Raw genomic sequence first — 21,012 nt, forward strand, 5'->3', positions numbered from 1 at the left:
TCAGAATGGCTAAATCTGATTATGTAACCGCTCTTTCGGATTGTAATGGGAACCCGGCAAAATTCTGGAAAACTGTCAAATCCCTAATGGGTTCTACTTCCTCCTCTCTGCCACAAGACAAAAAAATGCTATCATTGATGTATTTAATCACCAATTTATTTCAGCGAGCTCTCTCTTTGAAATAACTTCTAAGCCTATTCACAATGATACCGGGCAGGATTTTGATAGGGGAAACTTGCTGAATGATAAGATACATTTTTTCAAAAAGCTTTTCTTTTAGGCTATTTACAGAATAAAAAAAAGTCCTGGATGCTTTGCTAGCAATAGACAACAAGAAATCCACAGAAATCCAATTGGATCCATGTTTGCTGAAGTGTGCAGCGCCCATTCATTGTGGGCTCAATAACCCAGATTTATCAGCTCGTGCTGCAACTTCATAAGGGCAGGGAGAGTAGTGATCTTAATTCCAGAACCATTTCAAGGATTCCTTGTCTAGCTAAGATTCCTGAATCCTTGGTAAATGAACAACTTTTCTCTTTTCTATCTGAGAAATGTATTTTGAATGTAGAACAATCATGGTTTAGGTATTAGGCATAGCATTATTACAGCAATCACTTTAGTTGCTAATGATCTTGCCATTGCTTTAGACACTAAAATTAAATGTGCTGCTTTGTTTGTGAACCTGTCAAAATCTTTTGATACTGCTTAACATTTGATTAAATAAGTTGTCCTCAATAGGCCTGAGCTCCGACACATGTTCATGGTTTCATGATTATCTTCGTGGCAGAACTCAGGATATCGTGATTGATTACATTTACATTTACATTTAAGTCATTTAGCAGACGCTCTTATCCAGAGCGACTTACAAATTGGTGCTTTCACCTTATGACATCCAGTGGAACAGCCACTTTACAATAGTGCATCGAGGTCTTTTAAGGGGGAGGGGGAGAAGGATTACTTTATCCTATCCTAGGTATTCCTTAAAGAGGTGGGGTTTCAGGTGTCTCCGGAAGGTGGTGATTGACTCCGCTGTCCTGGCGTCGTGAGGGAGTTTGTTCCACCATTGGGGGGCCAGAGCAGCGAACAGTTTTGACTGGGCTGAGCGGGAACTGTACTTCCTCAGTGGTAGGGAGGCGAGCAGGCCAGAGGTGGATGAACGCAGTGCCCTTGTTTGGGTGTAGGGCCTGATCAGAGCCTGGAGGTACTGAGGTGCCGTTCCCCTCACAGCTTCGTAGGCAAGCACCATGGTCTTGTAGCGGATGCGAACTTCAACTGGAAGCCAGTGGAGAGAGCGGAGGAGCGGGGTGACGTGAGAGAACTTGGGAAGGTTGAACACCAGACGGGCTGCGGCGTTCTGGATGAGTTGTAGGGGTTTAATGGCACAGGCAGGGAGCCCAGCCAACAGCGAGTTGCAGTAATCCAGACGGGAGATGACAAGTGCCTGGATTAGGACCTGCGCCGCTTCCTGTGTGAGGCAGGGTCGTACTCTGCGGATGTTGTAGAGCATGAACCTACAGGAACGGGCCACCGCCTTGATGTTATTTGAGAACGACAGGGTGTTGTCCAGGATCACGCCAAGGTTCTTAGCGCTCTGGGACGAGGACACAATGGAGTTGTCAACCGTGATGGCGAGATCATGGAAGGGGCAGTCCTTCCCCGGGAGGAAGAGCAGCTCCGTCTTGCCGAGGTTCAGCTTGAGGTGATGATCCGTCATCCACACTGATATGTCTGCCAGACATGCAGAGATGCGATTCGCCACCTGGTCGTCAGAAGGGGGAAAGGAGAAGATTAATTGTGTGTCGTCTGCATAGCAATGATAGGAGAGACCATGTGAGGTTATGACAGAGCCAAGTGACTTGGTGTATAGCGAGAATAGGAGAGGGCCTAGAACAGAGCCCTGGGGGACACCAGTGGTGAGAGCACGTGGTGAGGAGACGGATTCTCGCCACGCCACCTGGTAGGAGCGACCTGTCAGGTAGGACGCAACCAGCGTGGGCCTCGCCGGAGATGCCCAACTCGGAGAGGGTGGAGAGGAGGATCTGATGGTTCACAGTATCGAAGGCAGCCGATAGGTCTAGAAGGATGAGAGCAGAGGAGAGAGAGTTAGCTTTAGCAGTGCGGAGTGCCTCCGTGATACAGAGAAGAGCAGTCTCAGTTGAATGACTAGTCTTGAAACCTGACTGATTTGGATCAAGAAGGTCATTCTGAGAGAGATAGCGGGAGAGCTGGCCAAGGACGGCACGTTCAAGAGTTTTGGAGAGAAAAGAAAGAAGGGATACTGGTCTGTAGTTGTTGACATCGGAGGGATCGAGTGTAGGTTTTTTCAGAAGGGGTGCAACTCTCGCTCTCTTGAAGACGGGAGGGACGTAGCCAGCGGTCAGGGATGAGTTGATGAGCGAGGTGAGGTAAGGGAGAAGGTCACCGGAGATGGTCTGGAGAAGAGAGGAGGGGATAGGGTCAAGCGGGCAGGTTGTTGGGCGGCCGGCCGTCACAAGACGCGAGATGTCATCTGGAGAGAGAGGGGAGAAAGAGGTCAGAGCACAGGGTAGGGCAGTGTGAGCAGAACCAGCGGTGTCGTTTGACTTAGCAAACGAGGATCGGATGTCGTCGACCTTCTTTTCAAAATGGTTGACGAAGTCATCTGCAGAGAGGGAGGAGGGGGGGAGGGGGAGGAGGATTCAAGAGGGAGGAGAAGGTGGCAAAGAGCTTCCCTAGGGTTAGAGGCAGATGCTTGGAATTTAGAGTGGTAGAAAGTGGCTTTAGCAGCAGAGACAGAGGAGGAAAATGTAGAGAGGAGGGAGTGAAAGGATGCCAGGTCCGCAGGGAGGCGAGTTTTCCTCCATTTCCGCTCGGCTGCCCGAGCCCTGTTCTGTGAGCTCGCAATGAGTCGTCGAGCCACGGAGCGGGAGGGGAGGACCGAGCCGGCCTGGAGGATAGGGGACATAGAGAGTCAAAGGATGCAGAAAGGGAGGAGAGGAGGGTTGAGGAGGCAGAATCAGGAGATAGGTTGGAGAAGGTTTGAGCAGAGGGAAGAGATGATAGGATGGAAGAGGAGAGAGTAGCGGGGGAGAGAGAGCGAAGGTTGGGACGGCGCGATACCATCCGAGTAGGGGCAGTGTGGGAAGTGTTGGATGAGAGCGAGAGGGAAAAGGATACAAGGTAGTGGTCGGAGACTTGGAGGGGAGTTGCAATGAGGTTAGTGGAGGAACAGCATCTAGTAAAGATGAGGTCGAGCGTATTGCCTGCCTTGTGAGTAGGGGGGAAGGTGAGAGGGTGAGGTCAAAAGAGGAGAGGAGTGGAAAGAAGGAGGCAGAGAGGAATGAGTCAAAGGTAGACGTGGGGAGGTTAAAGTCGCCCAGAACTGTGAGAGGTGAGCCGTCCTCAGGAAAGGAGCTTATCAAGGCATCAAGCTCATTGATGAACTCTCCGAGGGAACCTGGAGGGTGATAAATGATAAGGATGTTAAGCTTGAAAGGGCTGGTAACTGTGACAGCATGGAATTCAAAGGAGGCGATAGACAGATGGGTAAGGGGAGAAAGAGAGAATGACCACTTGGGAGAGATGAGGATCCCGGTGCCACCACCCCGCTGACCAGAAGCTCTCGGGTGTGCGAGAGCACGTGGGCGGACGAAGAGAGAGCAGTAGGAGTAGCGGTGTTGTCTGTGGTGATCCATGTTTCCGTCAGAGCCAAGAAGTCGAGGGACTGGAGGGAGGCATAGGCTGAGATGAACTCTGCCTTGTTGGCCGCAGATCGGCAGTTCCAGAGGCTACCGGAGACCTGGAACTCCACGTGGGTCGTGCGCGCTGGGACCACCAGATTAGGGTGGCCGCGGCCATGCGGTGTGGAGCGTTTGTATGGTCTGTGCAGAGAGGAGAGAACAGGGATAGACAGACACATAGTTGACAGGCTAGAGAAGAGGCTACGCTAATGCAGAGGAGATTGGAATGACAAGTGGACTACACGTCTCGAATGTTCAGAAAGTTAAGCTTACGTAGCAAGAATCTAATTGACTAAAATGATTAAAATGATACAGTACTGCTGGGGTAGGCTAGCTGCGTTGTTGACACTACCCTAATCAAGTCGTACGGGTGAGTGTGAAGTTTCTACAATGCTGCTTTTCGGGAGCTAGCTGGCTAGCTAGCAGTGTTGGTTACGTTACGTTGCGTTAGGAGAACGACAATAGCTGGCTAGCTAATCTAGAAAATCGCTCTAGACTACTTGAAACAAAGACGGCTATGTAGCTAGCTATGTAGCTAGCTACGATCAAACAAATCACACCGTTGGGACTGTAATGAAATGAAATGAAAATGTGATACTACCTGTGGAGCGAAGCGGAATGCGACCGGAATGCGAAAGTTCTATTCAGTAGACGTTGGCTGGCTATTGGCTAGCTAGGAGTGTCTCCTACGTTAAGGACGACAAAATAGCTGGCTAGCTAACCTCGGTGAATTAAGATAATCACTCTAAGACTACACACTCTAAACTACACAATTATCTTGGATACGAAGACAGCAAAGACAACTATGTAGCTAGCTAATACTACACTAATCAAGTCGTTCAGTTGAGTGTGATAGTTACTACAGTGCTACGGTAGCCGGTGAACGTATGCTAGCTGGCTAGCTGCTAGGCAGATAGGAGGACGACGAAATACGATAATAACGCAATTATCTTTGATACAACGACGACTATGTAGCTAGCTAAGAAGAAATTGCTAAGATTAGACAAATCAGACCGTTGTACTATAATGAAATGTAATGAAATGTAATGAAAAAGTTATACAACCTGCAGACCGAAGCGCGGATGCGACCGGCTCGCTCCAACCCGGAAGTATACGATGAGGTTAAGTCAGAATTTCTTGAAGCACAAAAAGGTGTTCCGCAGGGTTCGATGCTAGAAACGGTTCTTTTCACTATTTATATCAATGTTATTGGTCAATCTGTAAAAAGAAATAGATCATCTAAATGTGGCTGATACTATTATGTATGCAATTGCCCCATCTGCTGACCTGGCTGTGACAAGACTACAGTCCGATTTTGCAGTTGTGCAGGAAGTCCTTACTGATTTAAAACTCATACTTAATACGGGCAAAATACATGTTGTTTTCAAGTTCTAGTAAGATTGTCTCAATTGCCTTCTCTTTACTCATCGGATGGTTAAATAATCAAACAAGTTGTTGCATACAAATACCTTGGTATTTATTGTTTTTTTTAAAACATACGACTGAGCTTGTTAATAAACTAAGATTTAACGTGGGCCTTCTTTTTTTTATAGAAACAGATCTGGTCTCTCTCTAGTCAGCAGGAAGCAGATTGTGCAGTCAACCTTTCTCCCTGTTCTTGATTATGGTGATATTATTTATCAAAGTGCAGCTGCCTCTACTCTTAAACCCTTGGCTGCACTTTTTCATAGCGCCCTTCGTTTTATCACAAGAGACAGTTTTATTACTCTTCACTGTATTCTTTACCAAAAGGTTGGTGTCTACAGAGTGACACGGAACCCAAATCAGTCGTGCGCTATCGTGCATAAATTTATTGTGTCCCCCCACATCAAACGTGATCATGACACACAGGTTAAAATATCAAAACAAACTCTGAACCAATTACACTAATTTGGGGACAGGTTGAAAAACATACATTTATGGCAATTTAGCTAGCTAGCTTGCACTTGCTAGCTAATTTGTCCTATTTAGATAGCTTGCTGTTGCTAGCTAATTTGTCCTGGGATATAAACATTGAGTTGTTATTTTACCTGAAATGGACAAGGTCCTCTACTCCAACAATTAATCCACACATAAAACGGTCAACCGAATCGCTTCTAGTCATCTCTCCTCCTTCCAGGCCTTTTCTTCTCTGGACTTTATATTGCGATTGGCAACTTTCATAAATTAGGTTCACTACCGCCACCGACCTCGTTCGTCTTTCAGTCACCCACGTGGGTATAACCAATGAGGAGATTGGAGTGGTGGGACTTGCAGCGCGAAATGCGACACAAATAGAACTGACTTCTATTTTAGCTCTTGGCAACGCAGACGCTCGTGGGCGTGCACGAACAGTGTGGGTACAATAATTGAATAATATAGATGTATTTATGTATTTTGCAATGCTCTCGCAGTGTATATTGTATTTTGATGTGTATTGTGTTAGACAGGGCTCATCTAAAAGAGACCTTAAAATGTTAAATAAAAACCTTTAGGCTTTTTAAAAAGAAGATCAATTAAGAGAAGATTAATTCACAGTAAAAAAAATAATTAAAAATCACTTAGTCCCATTGACATCAATGCATGACATTGACTACAGTCAAAGTTAATTATGCCTCACACAGAACAGCATGGATGGAACATGGATAGACATTGAACAGAGAAGGCATTTCTGATCTCAGGAGCAGACCACTAGGGTGCAAGGGACTATTCATAGCACTCACTGTTATGTATGTTGGCCTTGGCTCGGAGAAGCAGTTTAAGACACTCTGTTCTGTTGTGCAGACAACAGTAATGCAACGCACTGTTTCCCCTGGCAGTCTGGACATCCAGATTGTTGCTGTAACAAAATCAAAACACAACACGGTTATACTCATACAATATACTGGGATATAAACCTTTGACATGTTAGACTGACTAAGAATAACACAGGAGCCACTGTCTGACAAATCCATGATGAATAACAACTATCTACTCTGCATGTTTGGCTAACATCCTTGACATGGTCCCATAACTTAGAAGACATGCAGTAAATCTAATCTGGTGTCCTGTGTGAACTTAAGTTTTTCGCTCTCGCTCGCCCTGAGCCAATGCCTACCTGGCTACCTGACCTGATGACTCTTGTTCTGCCTGCGGCTAGGGAACCCTGACCTGTTCACCGGATGTGATACCTGGTCCCAAACCTGCTGTTTTTGACCCACTCACTCCCTCTCCCTCCCCCTCTCCATCTCACCTGTTGTCTCGACCTCTAAATGCTCAGCTATGCTCAGACCTCTAAATGCCAACTGACTTTTACTCCTTGCAACCAATATAATGTTATATACTGTATATGGGGATACAAACAACCCATCTCTGCAGATTTAGCTGCGAAGAGACAATCATTAGATCACTTGTTTTGGTACTGCCCATATGTTGCTCTACTCATCTCATAGGTATATACTGTATTTTATACCATCTTTTGCATCTATCCTATGCTGCTCGGTCATTGCTCATCCATATATTTAAGAGTGTATATATTCTTATTCCATTCCTTTACTTAGATTTGTTTGTATTAGGTAGTTGTTGTGGAATTGTTAGATTAAATGTTAGATATTGCTGCACTGTTGGAACTAGAAACACAAGCATTTAGCTACACTCGCAATAACGTCTGCAAACCATGTATGTGACCAATACATTCTTATTTGATTTGAGATGCCGGGAGCTGACGCTGGTCGTAGTTCACGTGGGGTCAAAACGACATCAGAAGGGCTAGCTTGGAACATCTGAAAATGTATTTCAAAGAACTGACTTGAGCAATTAAAGACTCCAAAAAACAGCCAGTCATTTCAAGTCCAGTACCATCGTTGGGCCGAGGGTGTGAAAGATTCAGCAGGCTACTGGTATTACACATTTGGCTAACTGTACTGTAGCTCTGATGGAATCACTTTTATGATGGAAACAGAAGGTACTCTACAGCAGGAACTCTACCAGAGGTACACGCACAAGTTGTTCTGCTTCCACAAGCATATCCAAAGCTGGCATCAGTAATTCTACATTTGTTGTTAGCCCAGCTAGCATGGACACTGACAGTTGTGAATCTGATGCAGCCGAAGCGCTACTGCCCCCTTACACCGGAAAGCACCGAACAACAGACAGGGACATTGGAACATCGAAGAGGCGCTAATATGATGAGAAATACATTGATTTGGGGTTCACTTATATTGGGAGTAGTGCCTTTCCTTAGCCACAGTTATATGTGCAAAAGTACTATCTCACAACTTGATTAAACCTTCACTCTTGCACAGACATTTAGAAACAAAACATGCCAATTTGAAAAATAAGCCACAGGAGTTTTTTCAGCAAGAATTAAGATGACTTTCAAGTAGCAAGACATTTATAAAAGCAACAGATACCATTAATAAGAAGGGGCTAGAAGCGTCTTATATGGTGAGCTACCGAATTGCTAGGATAGGCAATCCCCATACTATTGTGGAGGACTTAATTATTCCTGTTACCACGGTTATGGCTGGGACAATGCTAGGGGAAAAGGCCAAAAAAACAACACAGACAATGCCTTCATCAAACAACACTGTTTCACGACACATCAGTGACATGGCAGGAGATGTTTTGAAACAATTACTGCTTCGCATACAAGCCAGTGAATTCTATGCGTTACAGCTGGATGAGTCAGACGTGGTGGGCCTGGCACGTTTATGGGGGGTCAATTAAGGAAGACTTCTTCTTCTGGAAACCAGGACAACAGGAGAGGATCGCAATTCAACGGCTCAGACACAAGAGGTATGTGGCAGGGTCTACAGTCAATCACGGATTACAAAAAGAAAACCAGCCCAGTCACGGACCAGGATGTCTTGCTCCCAGGCAGACTAAATAAATAATATTTTTTTGTCCGCTTTGAGGACAATACAGTGCCACTGACACGGCCCGCAACCAAAACATGTGGACTCTCCTTCACTGCAGCAGAGTTGAGTAAAACATTTAAACGTGTTAACCCTCGCAAGGCTGCAGGCCCAGACGGCATCCCCAGCCGCGCCCTCAGAGCATGCGCAGACCAGCTGGCCGGTGTGTTTACGGACATATTCAATCAATCCCTATCCCAGTCTGCTGTTCCCACATGCTTCAAGAGGGCCACCATTGTTCCTGTTCCCAAAAAAGCTAAGGTAACTGAGCTAAACGACTACCGCCCCGTAGCACTCACTTCCGTCATCATGAAGTGCTTTGAGAGACTAGTCAAGGACCATATCACCTCCACCCTACCTGACACCATAGACCCACTCCAATTTGCTTACCGCCCAAATAGGTCCACAGACGATGCAATCTCAACCACACTGCACACTGCCCTAACCCATCTGGACAAGAGGAATACCTATGTGAGAATGCTGTTCATCGACTACAGCTCAGCATTTAACACCATAGTACCCTCCAAACTCGTCATCAAGCTTGAGACCCTGGGTCTCGACCCCGCCCTGTGCAACTGGGTACTGGACTTCCTGACGGGCCGCCCCCAGGTGGTGAGGGTAGGCAACAACATCTCCACCCCGCTGATCCTCAACACTGGGGCCCCACAAGGGTGCGTTCTGACCCCTCTCCTGTACTCCCTTTTCATCCACGACTGCGTGGCCACGAACACCTCCAACTCAATCATCAAGTTTGCGGACGACACAACGGTGGTAGGCTTGATTACCAACAACGACGAGACGGCCTACAGGGAGGAGGTGAGGGCCCTCGGAGTGTGGTGTCAGGAAAATAACCTCACACTCAACGTCAACAAAACTAAGGAGATGATTGTGGACTTCAGGAAACAGCAGAGGGAACACCCCCCTATCCACATCGATGGAACAGTAGTGGAGAGGGTAGCAAGTTTTAAGTTCATCGGCATACACATCACAGACAAACTGAATTGGTCCACTCACACAGACCGCATCGTGAAGAAGGCGCAGCAGCGCCTCTTCAACCTCAGGAGGCTGAAGAAATCCGGCTTGTCACCAAAAGCACACAAACTTCTACAGATGCACAATCGAGAGCATCCTGGCGGGCTGTATCACCGCCTGGTATGGCAACTGCTCTGCCCTCAACCGTAAGGCTCTCCAGAGGGTAGTGAGGTCTGCACAACGCATCACCGGGGGCAAACTACCTGCCCTCCAGGACACCTACACCACCCGATGTTACAGGAAGGCCATAAAGATCATCAAGGACAACAACCACCCGAGCCACTGCCTGTTCACCCCGCTATCATCCAGAAGGCGAGGTCAGTACAGGTGCATCAAAGCTGGGACCGAGAGACTGAAAAACAGCTTCTATCTCAAGGCCATCAGACAGTTAAACAGCCACCACTAACATTGAGTGGCTGCTGCCAACACACTGACTCAACGCCAGCCACTTTAATAATGGGAATTGATGTAAAATATGTCACTAGCCACTTTAAACAATGCTACTTAATATAATGTTTACATACCCTACATTATTTATCTCATATGTATACGTATATACTGTACTCTATATCATCTACTGCATCTTTATGTAATACATGTATCACTAGCCACTTTAAACTATGCCACTTTGTTTACATACTCATCTCATATGTATATACTGTACTCGATACCATCTACTGCATCTTGCCTATGCCGCTCTGTACCATCACTCATTCATATATCTTTATGTACATATTCTTTATCCCTTTACACTTGTGTGTATAAGGTAGTAGTTTTGGAATTGTTAGTTAGATTAGTCGTTGGTTATTACTGCATTGTCGGAACTAGAAGCACAAGCATTTCGCTACACTCGCATTAACATCTGATAACCATGTGTATGTGACAAATACAATTTGATTTGGATTTTTTTAAATGAAGTACTGGACATCTTTGTGACATCAAATGGACTTTGGTGGTCAAGATGTACTGATGGCGCAAAAGCCATGACAGGGAGACATAGTGGAGTGGTAACGCGCGTGCAAGCAGTTGCTCCCGACGACACTTGGGTACACTACAGAATCCACCGAGAGGCTCTTGCTGGGAATGCCTGACAGCTTGAAAGACGTTTTGGACACTACAGTGAAAATGGTTAACTTTGTTAAACCAAGGCCCCTAAACTCTCGTGTATTTTCTGTATTTTACAATGATATGGGCAGCGACCATGTAACGCTTTTACAACATACAGAAGTGCGCTAGTTATCAAGGGGCAAAGTATTGACACATTTTGGGGGGAATTGAGAGACGAGCTTAAAGTTCTCTTTACTGACCATAATTTTCATTTGTCTGACCACTTGCATGATGATGAGTTTCTTACACGACTGGCCTATCTGGTTGATGTTTTTTCTCACCTGAATGAACTGAATCTAGGATTACAGGGACTCTCCGCAACTATATTTATTCAATGTGCGGGACAAAATTTAGGCTATGATTAAGAAGTTAGAGCTCTACTCTGTCTGCATTAACAAGGACAGCACACAGGTCTTTCCATCATTGTATGATTTTGTGTCTGAAAATGAACTCAATCTTACGGACAATGTCAAATGTGATATAGCGAAGCACCCGAGTGAGTTGGGTGTGCAATTACGCAGGTACTTTCCAGAAAATGGATGACACAAACAACTGGATTCGTTATCCCTTTCATGCCCTGCCTCTAGTCCACCTACCGATATCTGAACAAGAGAGCCTCATCGAAAATGCAACAAGCGGTTCTGTGAATTGAATTTAAATCAGAAGCCACTGACAGATATCTGGATTGGGCTACGCTCAGAGTATCCTGCCTTGGCAAATCGCGCTGTTAAGACACTGATGCCCTTTGCAACCACGTACCTGTGTGAGAGTGGATTCTCGGCCCTCACAAGCATGAAAACTAAATACAGGCACAGACTGAGTGTGGAAAATGATACGACTGAGACTCTCGCCAATACAACCCAACATTGCAGAGTAATGAGCATACTTTCAACCACACCCTTCTCATTAACCTGTGGTGAGATATTCACAATTTTCGATGAACAAATAAGGTTTTATATGTAAGATGGTTAAATAAAAGAGCAAAATTATTGATATTGTTATTATTATATTATTTGTGCCCTGGTCCTATAAGAGCTCTGTCACTTCCCACAAGTCGGGTTGTGACAAAAACTCTCATTCTTATGTTAAATAAATGTATCATATTGTGTGTGTGTGGCAGGCTTACAATGATGGCAAAACACAACATATGAGTGCGCTGACCCTGGTGGTAGAGGGGGTATGCAGCTGGAGGTTGAATGTTTGAAGGGGTACGGGACTATAAAAAGTTTGGGAACCACTGCTCTACAGGAATGATGGAGTCCATCCTAATCATCTTGGCTCCTGGACTCTGTCCACGCATTTCAAGGCAGCGTTGAAACAATGACTTATCAATGACCAGCTCAGTTAATCCCTACCATTGTGACAATGAGTCGTCATAATGCTGCATCAAATGTAAATTATCCTAGTGGCTTTGCCAGACATAATGCAAGTAACTTAATTTATGTTCCTCTAATTGCCCTGAATACCTATTTTAATCCTACAGCTATTGTATGCAGTAATCATGAGCGTATGAACCAGAGATATACGGGTTGCACTGAGGCGGTGTGCCCTAGTAGGAAGACCACTGTGTGCAGCTCACCCTGCACTATCAGCTCCAATATAAGTAACATGAGCAAGTCTACTTCTGATAAGCTTCCCAGTAAAGCCTTAAAAACAATCAAGCAACCCAGAAAAGTGCAACAGAAATAGCTCATATTAACATATGCAGCCTGATAAACAAGGTCCATGAAGTCCATAACTTACTTGTAACAGATGACATTCATATTCTGACCATTTCTGAAACTCACTTAGATAATACCTTTGATGATACAGTGGTAGAAATACATGGTTATAACATCTACCGAAAAGACGGAAATGCCAACGGGGGCGATGTTGCGGTCTATATTCACAACCACATTCCTGTAAAGCATGTGAAATATTGTTGAAGTAATATTTACATTTACATTTACATTTAAGTCATTTAGCAGACGCTCTTATCCAGAGCGACTTACAAATTGGTGCGTTCACCTTAAGACATCCAGTGGAACAGCCACTTTACAATAGTGCATCTAAATCTTTTAAGGGGGGGGTGAGAAGGATTACTTTATCCTATCCTATGTATTCCTGAAAGAGGTGGGGTTTCAGGTGTCTCCGGAAGGTGGTGATTGACTCCGCTGTCCTGGCGTCGTGAGGGAGTTTGTTCCACCATTGGGGGGCCAGAGCAGCGAACAGTTTTGACTGGGCTGCGCGGGAACTGTACTTCCTCAGTGGTAGGGAGGCGAGCAGGCCAGAGGTGGATGAACGCAGTGCCCTTGTTTGGGTGTAGGGCCTGATCAGAGCCTGGAGGTACTGAGGTGCCGTTCCCCTCACAGCTCCGTAGGCAAGCACCATGGTCTTGTAGCGGATGCGAGCTTCAACTGGAAGCCAGTGGAGAGAGCGGAGGAGCGGGGTGACGTGAGAATATGACCATATTATAATATAATATAATATATATATATAATATATATATAATATATATATAATATAATAATATGATCATAATATGACTACAGGTTCATCTGCCTCACCTTAAGCTCATTATTGTGGGAAGCTGCTATAGACCACCAAGTGCTAACAGTCAGTATATGAATAATGTGTGTGAAATGCATGTGTAATCAGCGGAGAATAATATTTTCAGGGTGATTTAAATATTGACTGGCTCTCATCAAGCTGTCCACTCAAGAAAAAACTTCAAACAATAACCAGCGGCTGCAACATGGTTCAGGTTGTCACTCAACCTACCAGGGTAGTTACAAACAGCACAGGAATGAAATCATTAACATGTATTGATCACATCTTTACTAATGCTGCAGAAATCTCCTTTAAAGCAGCACCCAAATCCATAGGATAGTGATCACAATATAGTAGCCATATCTAGGAAAACCAAAGTTCCAAAGACTGGGTCTAATATAATGTATAAGAGGACATACAATAAGTTTTGTAGCGATTCACATGTTGATGATGTAAAGAACATTTGCTGGTCTGTGGTGTGTAATGAAGAGCAACCAGACACTGCACTTGACACTTTTATGAAATTGATTATTCCACTTGGCAACAAACGCTGACACTACACATCCAAGTATATCTGACAAAATTATGAAAGACAAGAATTATACTTTTGAATTCCGTAAAATCCGCGTGGAATAGGTAAAAAAAATTATGGTTGTCTATCATCAATGACCAGCCACCGGGGTCTGACAATCTGGATGGAAAATTACTGAGGATAATAGCAGACAATATTGCCACATTTTTAATGTAAGCCTACTAGAAAGTGTGCGCCCTCAGGCCTGGAGGAAAGCTAAAGTCATTTGGCTATCCAAGAATAGTAAAGCCACCTTTACTGGCTCAAATAGCCAACCAATTAGCCTTAGTAAACTTCTGAAAAAAATGGTATTTGACCAGATACACTGCTATTACACAGTTAACAAATTGACAACAGACTTTCAGCACACTTATAGGGAAGGACACTCAACAAGCACAGCACTTACACAAATGACTAATGGTTGGCTGAGAGAAATTGATGATAAAATGATTGTTGGAGCTGTCTTGTTAGACTTCAGTGCAGGCCACCTTTGGCTCGTGGGTGCTACTTTCAGAACTACTGTTTACAAAGTATACAAAAGTACCAGAGAATCTCTTTAAAGCCACAACAAACATCATGCAAGAGTTCAGAACACAGTTAACAGTTCAGAATTAACAAAGGGCAAGAGCACCATTGGATGGGATTGTCCCTTTGAGCTATAGGAATATAGGGACATTACTAATGGCATTCTTCAGTTAATTTTTTCATGCATTACAGCTTTCTTGACTGTCCCTTGAAATAAAAAATCTCTATTAATGCTGCCTAAAATTACTTACCAGTTGTGAACAAGAAAGTCCACAATGTGAAGCGAGGTCCTATCAGCCAGCAGGACAGCCAGGTGGAGTGCAGTTTCCCCTTTCTCCTACAAACATGGGAGGGTTGAGTTATGGTTATGTTAAGAGTCTGGCGCCCTGTCCAGAACCAATCCCTATCCCCTCGACAGAGGGAAGAATAGGCGTAAGCAATTTGGCTAATATTCCACCTAGCCCATCAGAGGACAGGGTGTAGCGATCACCATATATCAAATCAAATTTTATTTGTCACATACACATGGTTAGCAGATGTTAATGTTAGTGTAGCGAAATGCTTGTGCTTCTAGTTCCGACAATGCAGTAATAACCAACAAGTAATCTAACTAACAATTCCAAAACTACTGTCTTATACACAGTGTAAGGGGATAAAGAATATGTACATAAAGATATATGAATGAGTGATGGTACAGAGCAGCATAGGCAAGATACAGTAGATGGTATCGAGTACAGTATATACATATAAGATGAGTATGTAAACAAAGTGGCATAGTTAAAGTGGCTAGTGATACATGTATTACATAAGGATGCAGTAGATGATATAGAGTACAGTATATACGTATACATATGAGATGAATAATGTAGGGTATGTAAACATTATATTCGGTAGCATTGTTTAAAGTGGCTAGTGATATAATTTACATCATTTCTCATCAATTCCCATTATTAAAGTGGCTGGAGTTGAGTCAGTGTGTTGGCAGCAGCCACTCAATGTTAGTGGTGGCTGTTTAACAGTCTGATGGCCTTGAGATAGAAGCTGTTTTTCAGTCTCTCGGTCCCAGCTTTGATGCACCTGTACTGACCTCGCCTTCTGGATGATAGCGGGGTGAACAGGCAGTGGCTCGGGTGGTTGTTGTCCTTGATGATCTTTATGGCCTTCCTGTAACATCGGGTAGTGTAGGTGTCCTGGAGGGCAGGTAGTTTGCCCCCGGTGATGCGTTGTGCAGACCTCACTACCCTCTGGAGAGCCTTACGGTTGTGAGCGGAGCAGTTGCCGTACCAGGCGGTGATACAGCCCGCCAGGATGCTCTCGATTGTGCATCTGTAGAAGTTTGTGAGTGCTTTTGGTGACAAGCCAAATTTCTTCAGCCTCCTGAGGTTGAAGAGGCGCTGCTGCGCCTTCTTCACGATGCGGTCTGTGTGAGTGGACCAATTCAGTTTGTCTGTGATGTGTATGCCGAGGAACTTAAAACTTACTACCCTCTCCACTACTGTTCCATCGATGTGGATAGGGGGGTGTTCCCTCTGATGTTTCCTGAAGTCCACAATCATCTCCTTAGATTTGTTGAGGTTATTTTCCTGACACCACACTCAGAGGGCCCTCACCTCCTCCCTGTAGGCCGTCTCGTCGTTGTTGGTAATCAAGCCTACCACTGTTGTGTCGTCCGCAAACTTGATGATTGAGTTGGAGGCGTGCGTGGCCACGCAGTCGTGAGTGAACAGGGAGTACAGGAGAGGGCTCAGAACGCACCCTTGTGGGGCCCCAGTGTTGAGGATCAGCGGGGTGGAGATGTTGTTGCCTACCCTCACCACCTGGGGGCGGCCCATCAGGAAGTCCAGTACCCAGTTGCACAGGGCGGGGTCGAGACCCAGGGTCTCAAGCTTGATGACGAGCTTGGAGGGTACTATGGTGTTGAATGCCGAGCTGTAGTTGATGAACAGCATTCTCACATAGGTATTCCTCTTGTCCAGATGGGTTAGGGCAGTGTGCAGTGTGGTTGAGATTGCATCGTCTGTGGACCTATTTGGGCGGTAAGCAAATTGGAGTGGGTCTAGGGTGTCAGGTAGGGTGGAGGTGATATGGTCCTTGACTAGTCTCTCAAAGCACTTCATGATGACGGAAGTGAGTGCTACGGGGCGGTAGTCGTTTAGCTCAGTTACCTTAGCTTTCTTGGGAACAGGAACAATGGTGGCCCTCTTGAAGCATGTGGGAACAGCAGACTGGTATAGGGATTGATTGAATATGTCCGTAAACACACCGGCCAGCTGCTCTGCGCATGCTCTGAGGGCGCGGCTGGGGATGCCGTCTGGGCCTGCAGCCTTGCGAGGGTTAACACGTTTAAATGTTTTACTCACCTTGGCTGCAGTGAAGGAGAGTCCGCATGTTTTCGTTGCAGGCCGTGTCAGTGGCACTGTATTGTCCTCAAAGCGGCCAGAAAAGTTATTTAGTCTGCCTGGGAGCAAGACATCCTGGTCCGTGACTGGGCTGGTTTTCTTCTTGTAGTCCGTGATTGACTGTAGACCCTGCCACATACCTCTTGTGTCTGAGCCGTTGAATTGAGATTCTACTTTGTCTCTATACTGACGCTTAGCTTGTTTGATAGCCTTGCGGAGGGAATAGCTGCATTGTTTGTATTCGGTCATATTACCAGTCACCTTGCCCTGATTAAAAGCAGTGGTTCGCGCTTTCAGTTTCACGCGAATGCTGCCATCAATCCACGGTTTCTAGTTAGGGAATGTTTTAATCGTTGCTATGGGAACGACATCTTCAACGCACGTTCTAATGAACTCGCACACCGAATCAGCGTATTCGTCAATGTTGTTATCTGACGCAATACGAAGCAGTCTTGGAGTGTGGAATCAGCTTGGTCGGACCAGCGTTGGACAGACCTCAGCGTGGGAGCTTCTTGTTTTAGTTTCTGTCTGTAAGCAGGGATCAGCAAAATGGAGTCATGGTCAGCTTTTCCGAAAGAAGGGCGGGGCAGGGCCTTATATGCGTTGCGGAAGTTAGAATAACAATGATCCAAGGTTTTTCCCGCCCTGGTTGCGCAATCGATATGCTGATACAATATATGTAAACCTATCAAATACTTTCAGAACTCCACAGGTGTCTATGGTTTAGGGGTTGTTTCTGGACAGGGCCTGGGTCTACATGCACAGGGGTATGGAGTAAGGTTTTGTCTAGGGTGATGGTTAGTCATTGTGTAAGTATACTTACAGTATGCACCTACACAGGGCTGGCTAAAGGCTGGATGAGGTCAGTGTTAGGTACTAAGTTTATGAGGTTAGAGTTTGGATTAGTCATTGGGTGTACCTGCACCGGGTTGGCCAGAGGTTGGCTGAGGTCCAGTCTCACGGCATAGAGCTGGAGCAGGCTGAAGATGTCTCGGCTGCACACTGCCTCCTGTAAATTCCTTCTCAAAGTGGAAAAGGAACTGCTGCTGTGCTGGGCAAACTGACACTCCATGTACTTACACAGGATGAAGTCCTTACGCACCATCCTAATGATACAGAGAGGACGCACTCATTACACGATACAGATGGGTATTGCAATTGGGAAATCAGAGCCATATGAAGAGTAAAAAACAGCCTTTTATACATTTCAATGAGAAGTAAATTGGAGGCTACTATGATCAACATCTAAGACAAACAGTAAATCTGTTTTTATATTTAATTTAACTAGGCAAGTCAGTTAAGAACAAATTCTTATTTACAATGACGGCCTACCCCGGCCAAACCCTAACGACGCTGGGCCAATTGTGCGCCGCCCTATGGGATTGCTAATCACGGCCGGTTGTGATACAGCCTGGAATCGAACCAGGGTCTCTAGTGAAGCCTCTGGCACTGAGATGCAGTGCCTTAGACCGCTGTGCCACTCGGGAGCCCCTGTTGAAACTACAATTTCTTAAAAGCACTAAAAGAATGACATTTTCAGTTCATGGGTACATTCACTAATGCAAACATGAACTGAACATCAGTGTGACTCATAATTTTGCCAATAATGTTAAGACAAGCAGGGTCGGGGGGGGTGGGAGTGGATTGTGCTTAATGGAAATGGATTGTGCGTATGGCGCATGTCCACATATAACACGGTTGTAGTTATGCTTTTCTTACACACCGTAACCACTAGACAGGACCTTACTAATAAGGGGTTCACAGACATGTCAACCATTTTTGTGTTATCACAACACACTGTTACATCTTAATTATTTTCTCATAGTTTGAAATAGTAAATATCAAAATACAATTAGAATATATTTTCGGCAGTGAGCTTTTCAACACAGCACACTATTAAATCTCAATGCATGCTCCAAAACGTAATGTATTTATAAAAATGTAATGTATAAAATGTTCCACGAGTTATCTTTTAAAGGAGTTCGGAGGAATACGATTAGGCTTAACTTTGATATAGCCATCTCTAAATTCCCATAGCAAGCTGAGCAGTTCTAGGGAATCATACAGCTGTAGGTGATTGGCTGCAGTTTGAGGACTGGGGAGTAATTCCAGCCCTGCTCATCACTCACATGTCACTTTCTGCCGTGGGTTTCAGTGAGGGACTCAGGACATTGGCTTCCACTATCTGATTGAAGCCTGAATTGCCCATGTTCTTTGCCAGCTTAAAAAAGAGAAGGGGGGGGGGGGAATTATGAAAAACCATTCACAATATTTCACATTTGATTTGATTTCACATCAAACAATGAAGTATATAGGACACTGACCCAGTTGGTGACAATAACTGAGTTGTTGAATAGATTTAAAAAATAACTAACTTATTTGTCCTCAAATCATGCAACTAATGCCATGTCTGCTGCATATTTAATTGAGTTTAAATCCCTATTGTTACATTCTACCTCATCACAAATTGAGGAGAGTAATGAACACCGTTGGGGAACTATTCTAACCGTTTATTCTGAGAGTACTTTTCATATTCACCATTTACCTATTCTTACCCTCCATGTGGTATTCTTAACATTCATAGTTGTTTTGTCCAACTAAAGATTCAGAGGCACTCACCATTAGCTCGGAGGTACCCAGCTTGTCCAGGGAAAGAGACTTGATCCGGGAGTAGTGCACGCCCATCTCTCGGTGTATCCCAGAGCACTCGATACATGTCAGGATGCCCAGGTTTGTGGAGATCCAGGTTGGGTCTAAAGAGAGACATAGTGGACATGGTTTATAGTATGTCGGCAGTATAAGGTTTGTCATTTGCAAAACTATGCCTTGTGGAAGACAGTTGCATGCAAGCACTTGTGAGAAACCATTTTTAGTGTTTCTAAAAGGTTTATTTTTCTGGTCATGGTGCAAAGGCCCATGAAGCAACATTTAGAAACACCAACATTTTCAATCCAAACAGTCAGTTCTTAAGCAGGGTCAACAGAGCTAGGTGCACATTGCACCATGCACATTTACCAACCTTATTAAACTTGTGTTTGACCAGATACAATGCTAATTTACAGTACACAAATTGACAAAAGAATTCCATCATGCTGGAACAGGACGAACCAGTGTGTGTTGCGTGAGGACACTCAACAAGCACAGCAGTTAAACAAATGACTGATGATTGGCTGAGAGAAATTGATGATAGAATGATTGTGGGTGATGTCTTGTTAGACTTCAGTGCAGATTTCGACATTATTGATCATAGCCTGCTGTTGGAAAAACTTGTGTTATGGATTTACACCCCCTGATATAATGTGAATGAAGAGTTACTTGTCTAACAGAACACAGAGGGTGTTATTTGAATGGAAACCTATCAAATATAATCCAGTTAGAATCAGGAAATCCCCAGGGTAACTGTTTAGGCCCATTGCTTTTTTCAATTATTACTAACGACATGCCATTAACTTTGAGCAAAGCCAGAGTTTCTATGTATGAGGATGACTCAACACTATACACGTCAGCTACTACAGGGACTGAAATGACCAACACTCAACAAAGAGCTGCAGTTAGTTTCAGAGTGGGTGGCAAGGAATAAGTTAGACCTAAATATTTCTAAAACTAAAAGCATTGTATTTAGAACAAAACACTCACTAAACCCTAAACCTCAACTAAATCTTGTAATAAATAATGTGGAAATTGAGCAAGTTGAGATGACTAAACTGCTATGGTCAAAACATATTGATGCAGTAGTACCTAAGATGGGGAGAAGTCTGTCTATAATAATAAAGCGATGCTCTGCCTTATAAACAACACTATCAACAAGGCAGGTCCTACAGGCCCAAGTTTTGTTGCACCTTGACTACTGTTCAGTCGTGTAGTTAGGTGCCACAAAAAAGGACTTAGGAAAATTGCAATTGGCTCAGAAAAGGGCAGCACGGCTGGCCCTTGGATGTCAACAGAGAGGTAATATTAATAATATGCATGTCAATCTCTCTTGGCTGAAAGTGGAAAGTGAAAGTCTGATTTAAAGAAAACACCTTATGGAACAGTGGGGACTGTGAAGCAACACAAACATTAGCACAGACACATGAATACACACACACGATAACATACGCACTATACATACACATGGATTTAGTACTGTATGTATGTGGTAGTGGTGGAGTAGGGGCCTGAGGGCACACAGTGTGTTGTGAAATGTTTTAAAATTGTATAAACTGCCTTAATTTTGCTGATTTGGCAGCAGCTAATGGGGATCCATAACAAATAGA

The 21,012-nt window shown here is 44.5% G+C and overlaps 1 protein-coding gene across 1 annotated transcript in view; it reads right to left on the reverse strand.

The window, feature by feature from the left end:
• Positions 1-21,012, reverse strand: part of LOC135568049 (arf-GAP with SH3 domain, ANK repeat and PH domain-containing protein 1-like) — a 60,339-nt gene that overhangs the window by 19,241 nt on the left and 20,086 nt on the right. The window contains exons 14-18 of the mRNA XM_065015073.1: positions 19,376-19,509; positions 18,886-18,977; positions 17,676-17,862; positions 14,609-14,694; positions 6,422-6,537 (exon numbers count right to left, since the gene is read on the reverse strand). Of these exons, the coding sequence (XP_064871145.1) occupies positions 6,422-6,537; positions 14,609-14,694; positions 17,676-17,862; positions 18,886-18,977; positions 19,376-19,509 (615 nt within the window). The remainder of the gene's footprint in view (positions 1-6,421; positions 6,538-14,608; positions 14,695-17,675; positions 17,863-18,885; positions 18,978-19,375; positions 19,510-21,012) is intronic.

This window comes from Oncorhynchus nerka, unplaced genomic scaffold (assembly GCF_034236695.1).
Source record: "Oncorhynchus nerka isolate Pitt River unplaced genomic scaffold, Oner_Uvic_2.0 unplaced_scaffold_1726, whole genome shotgun sequence".
Classification (NCBI taxonomy): Eukaryota; Metazoa; Chordata; class Actinopteri; order Salmoniformes; family Salmonidae; genus Oncorhynchus; species Oncorhynchus nerka.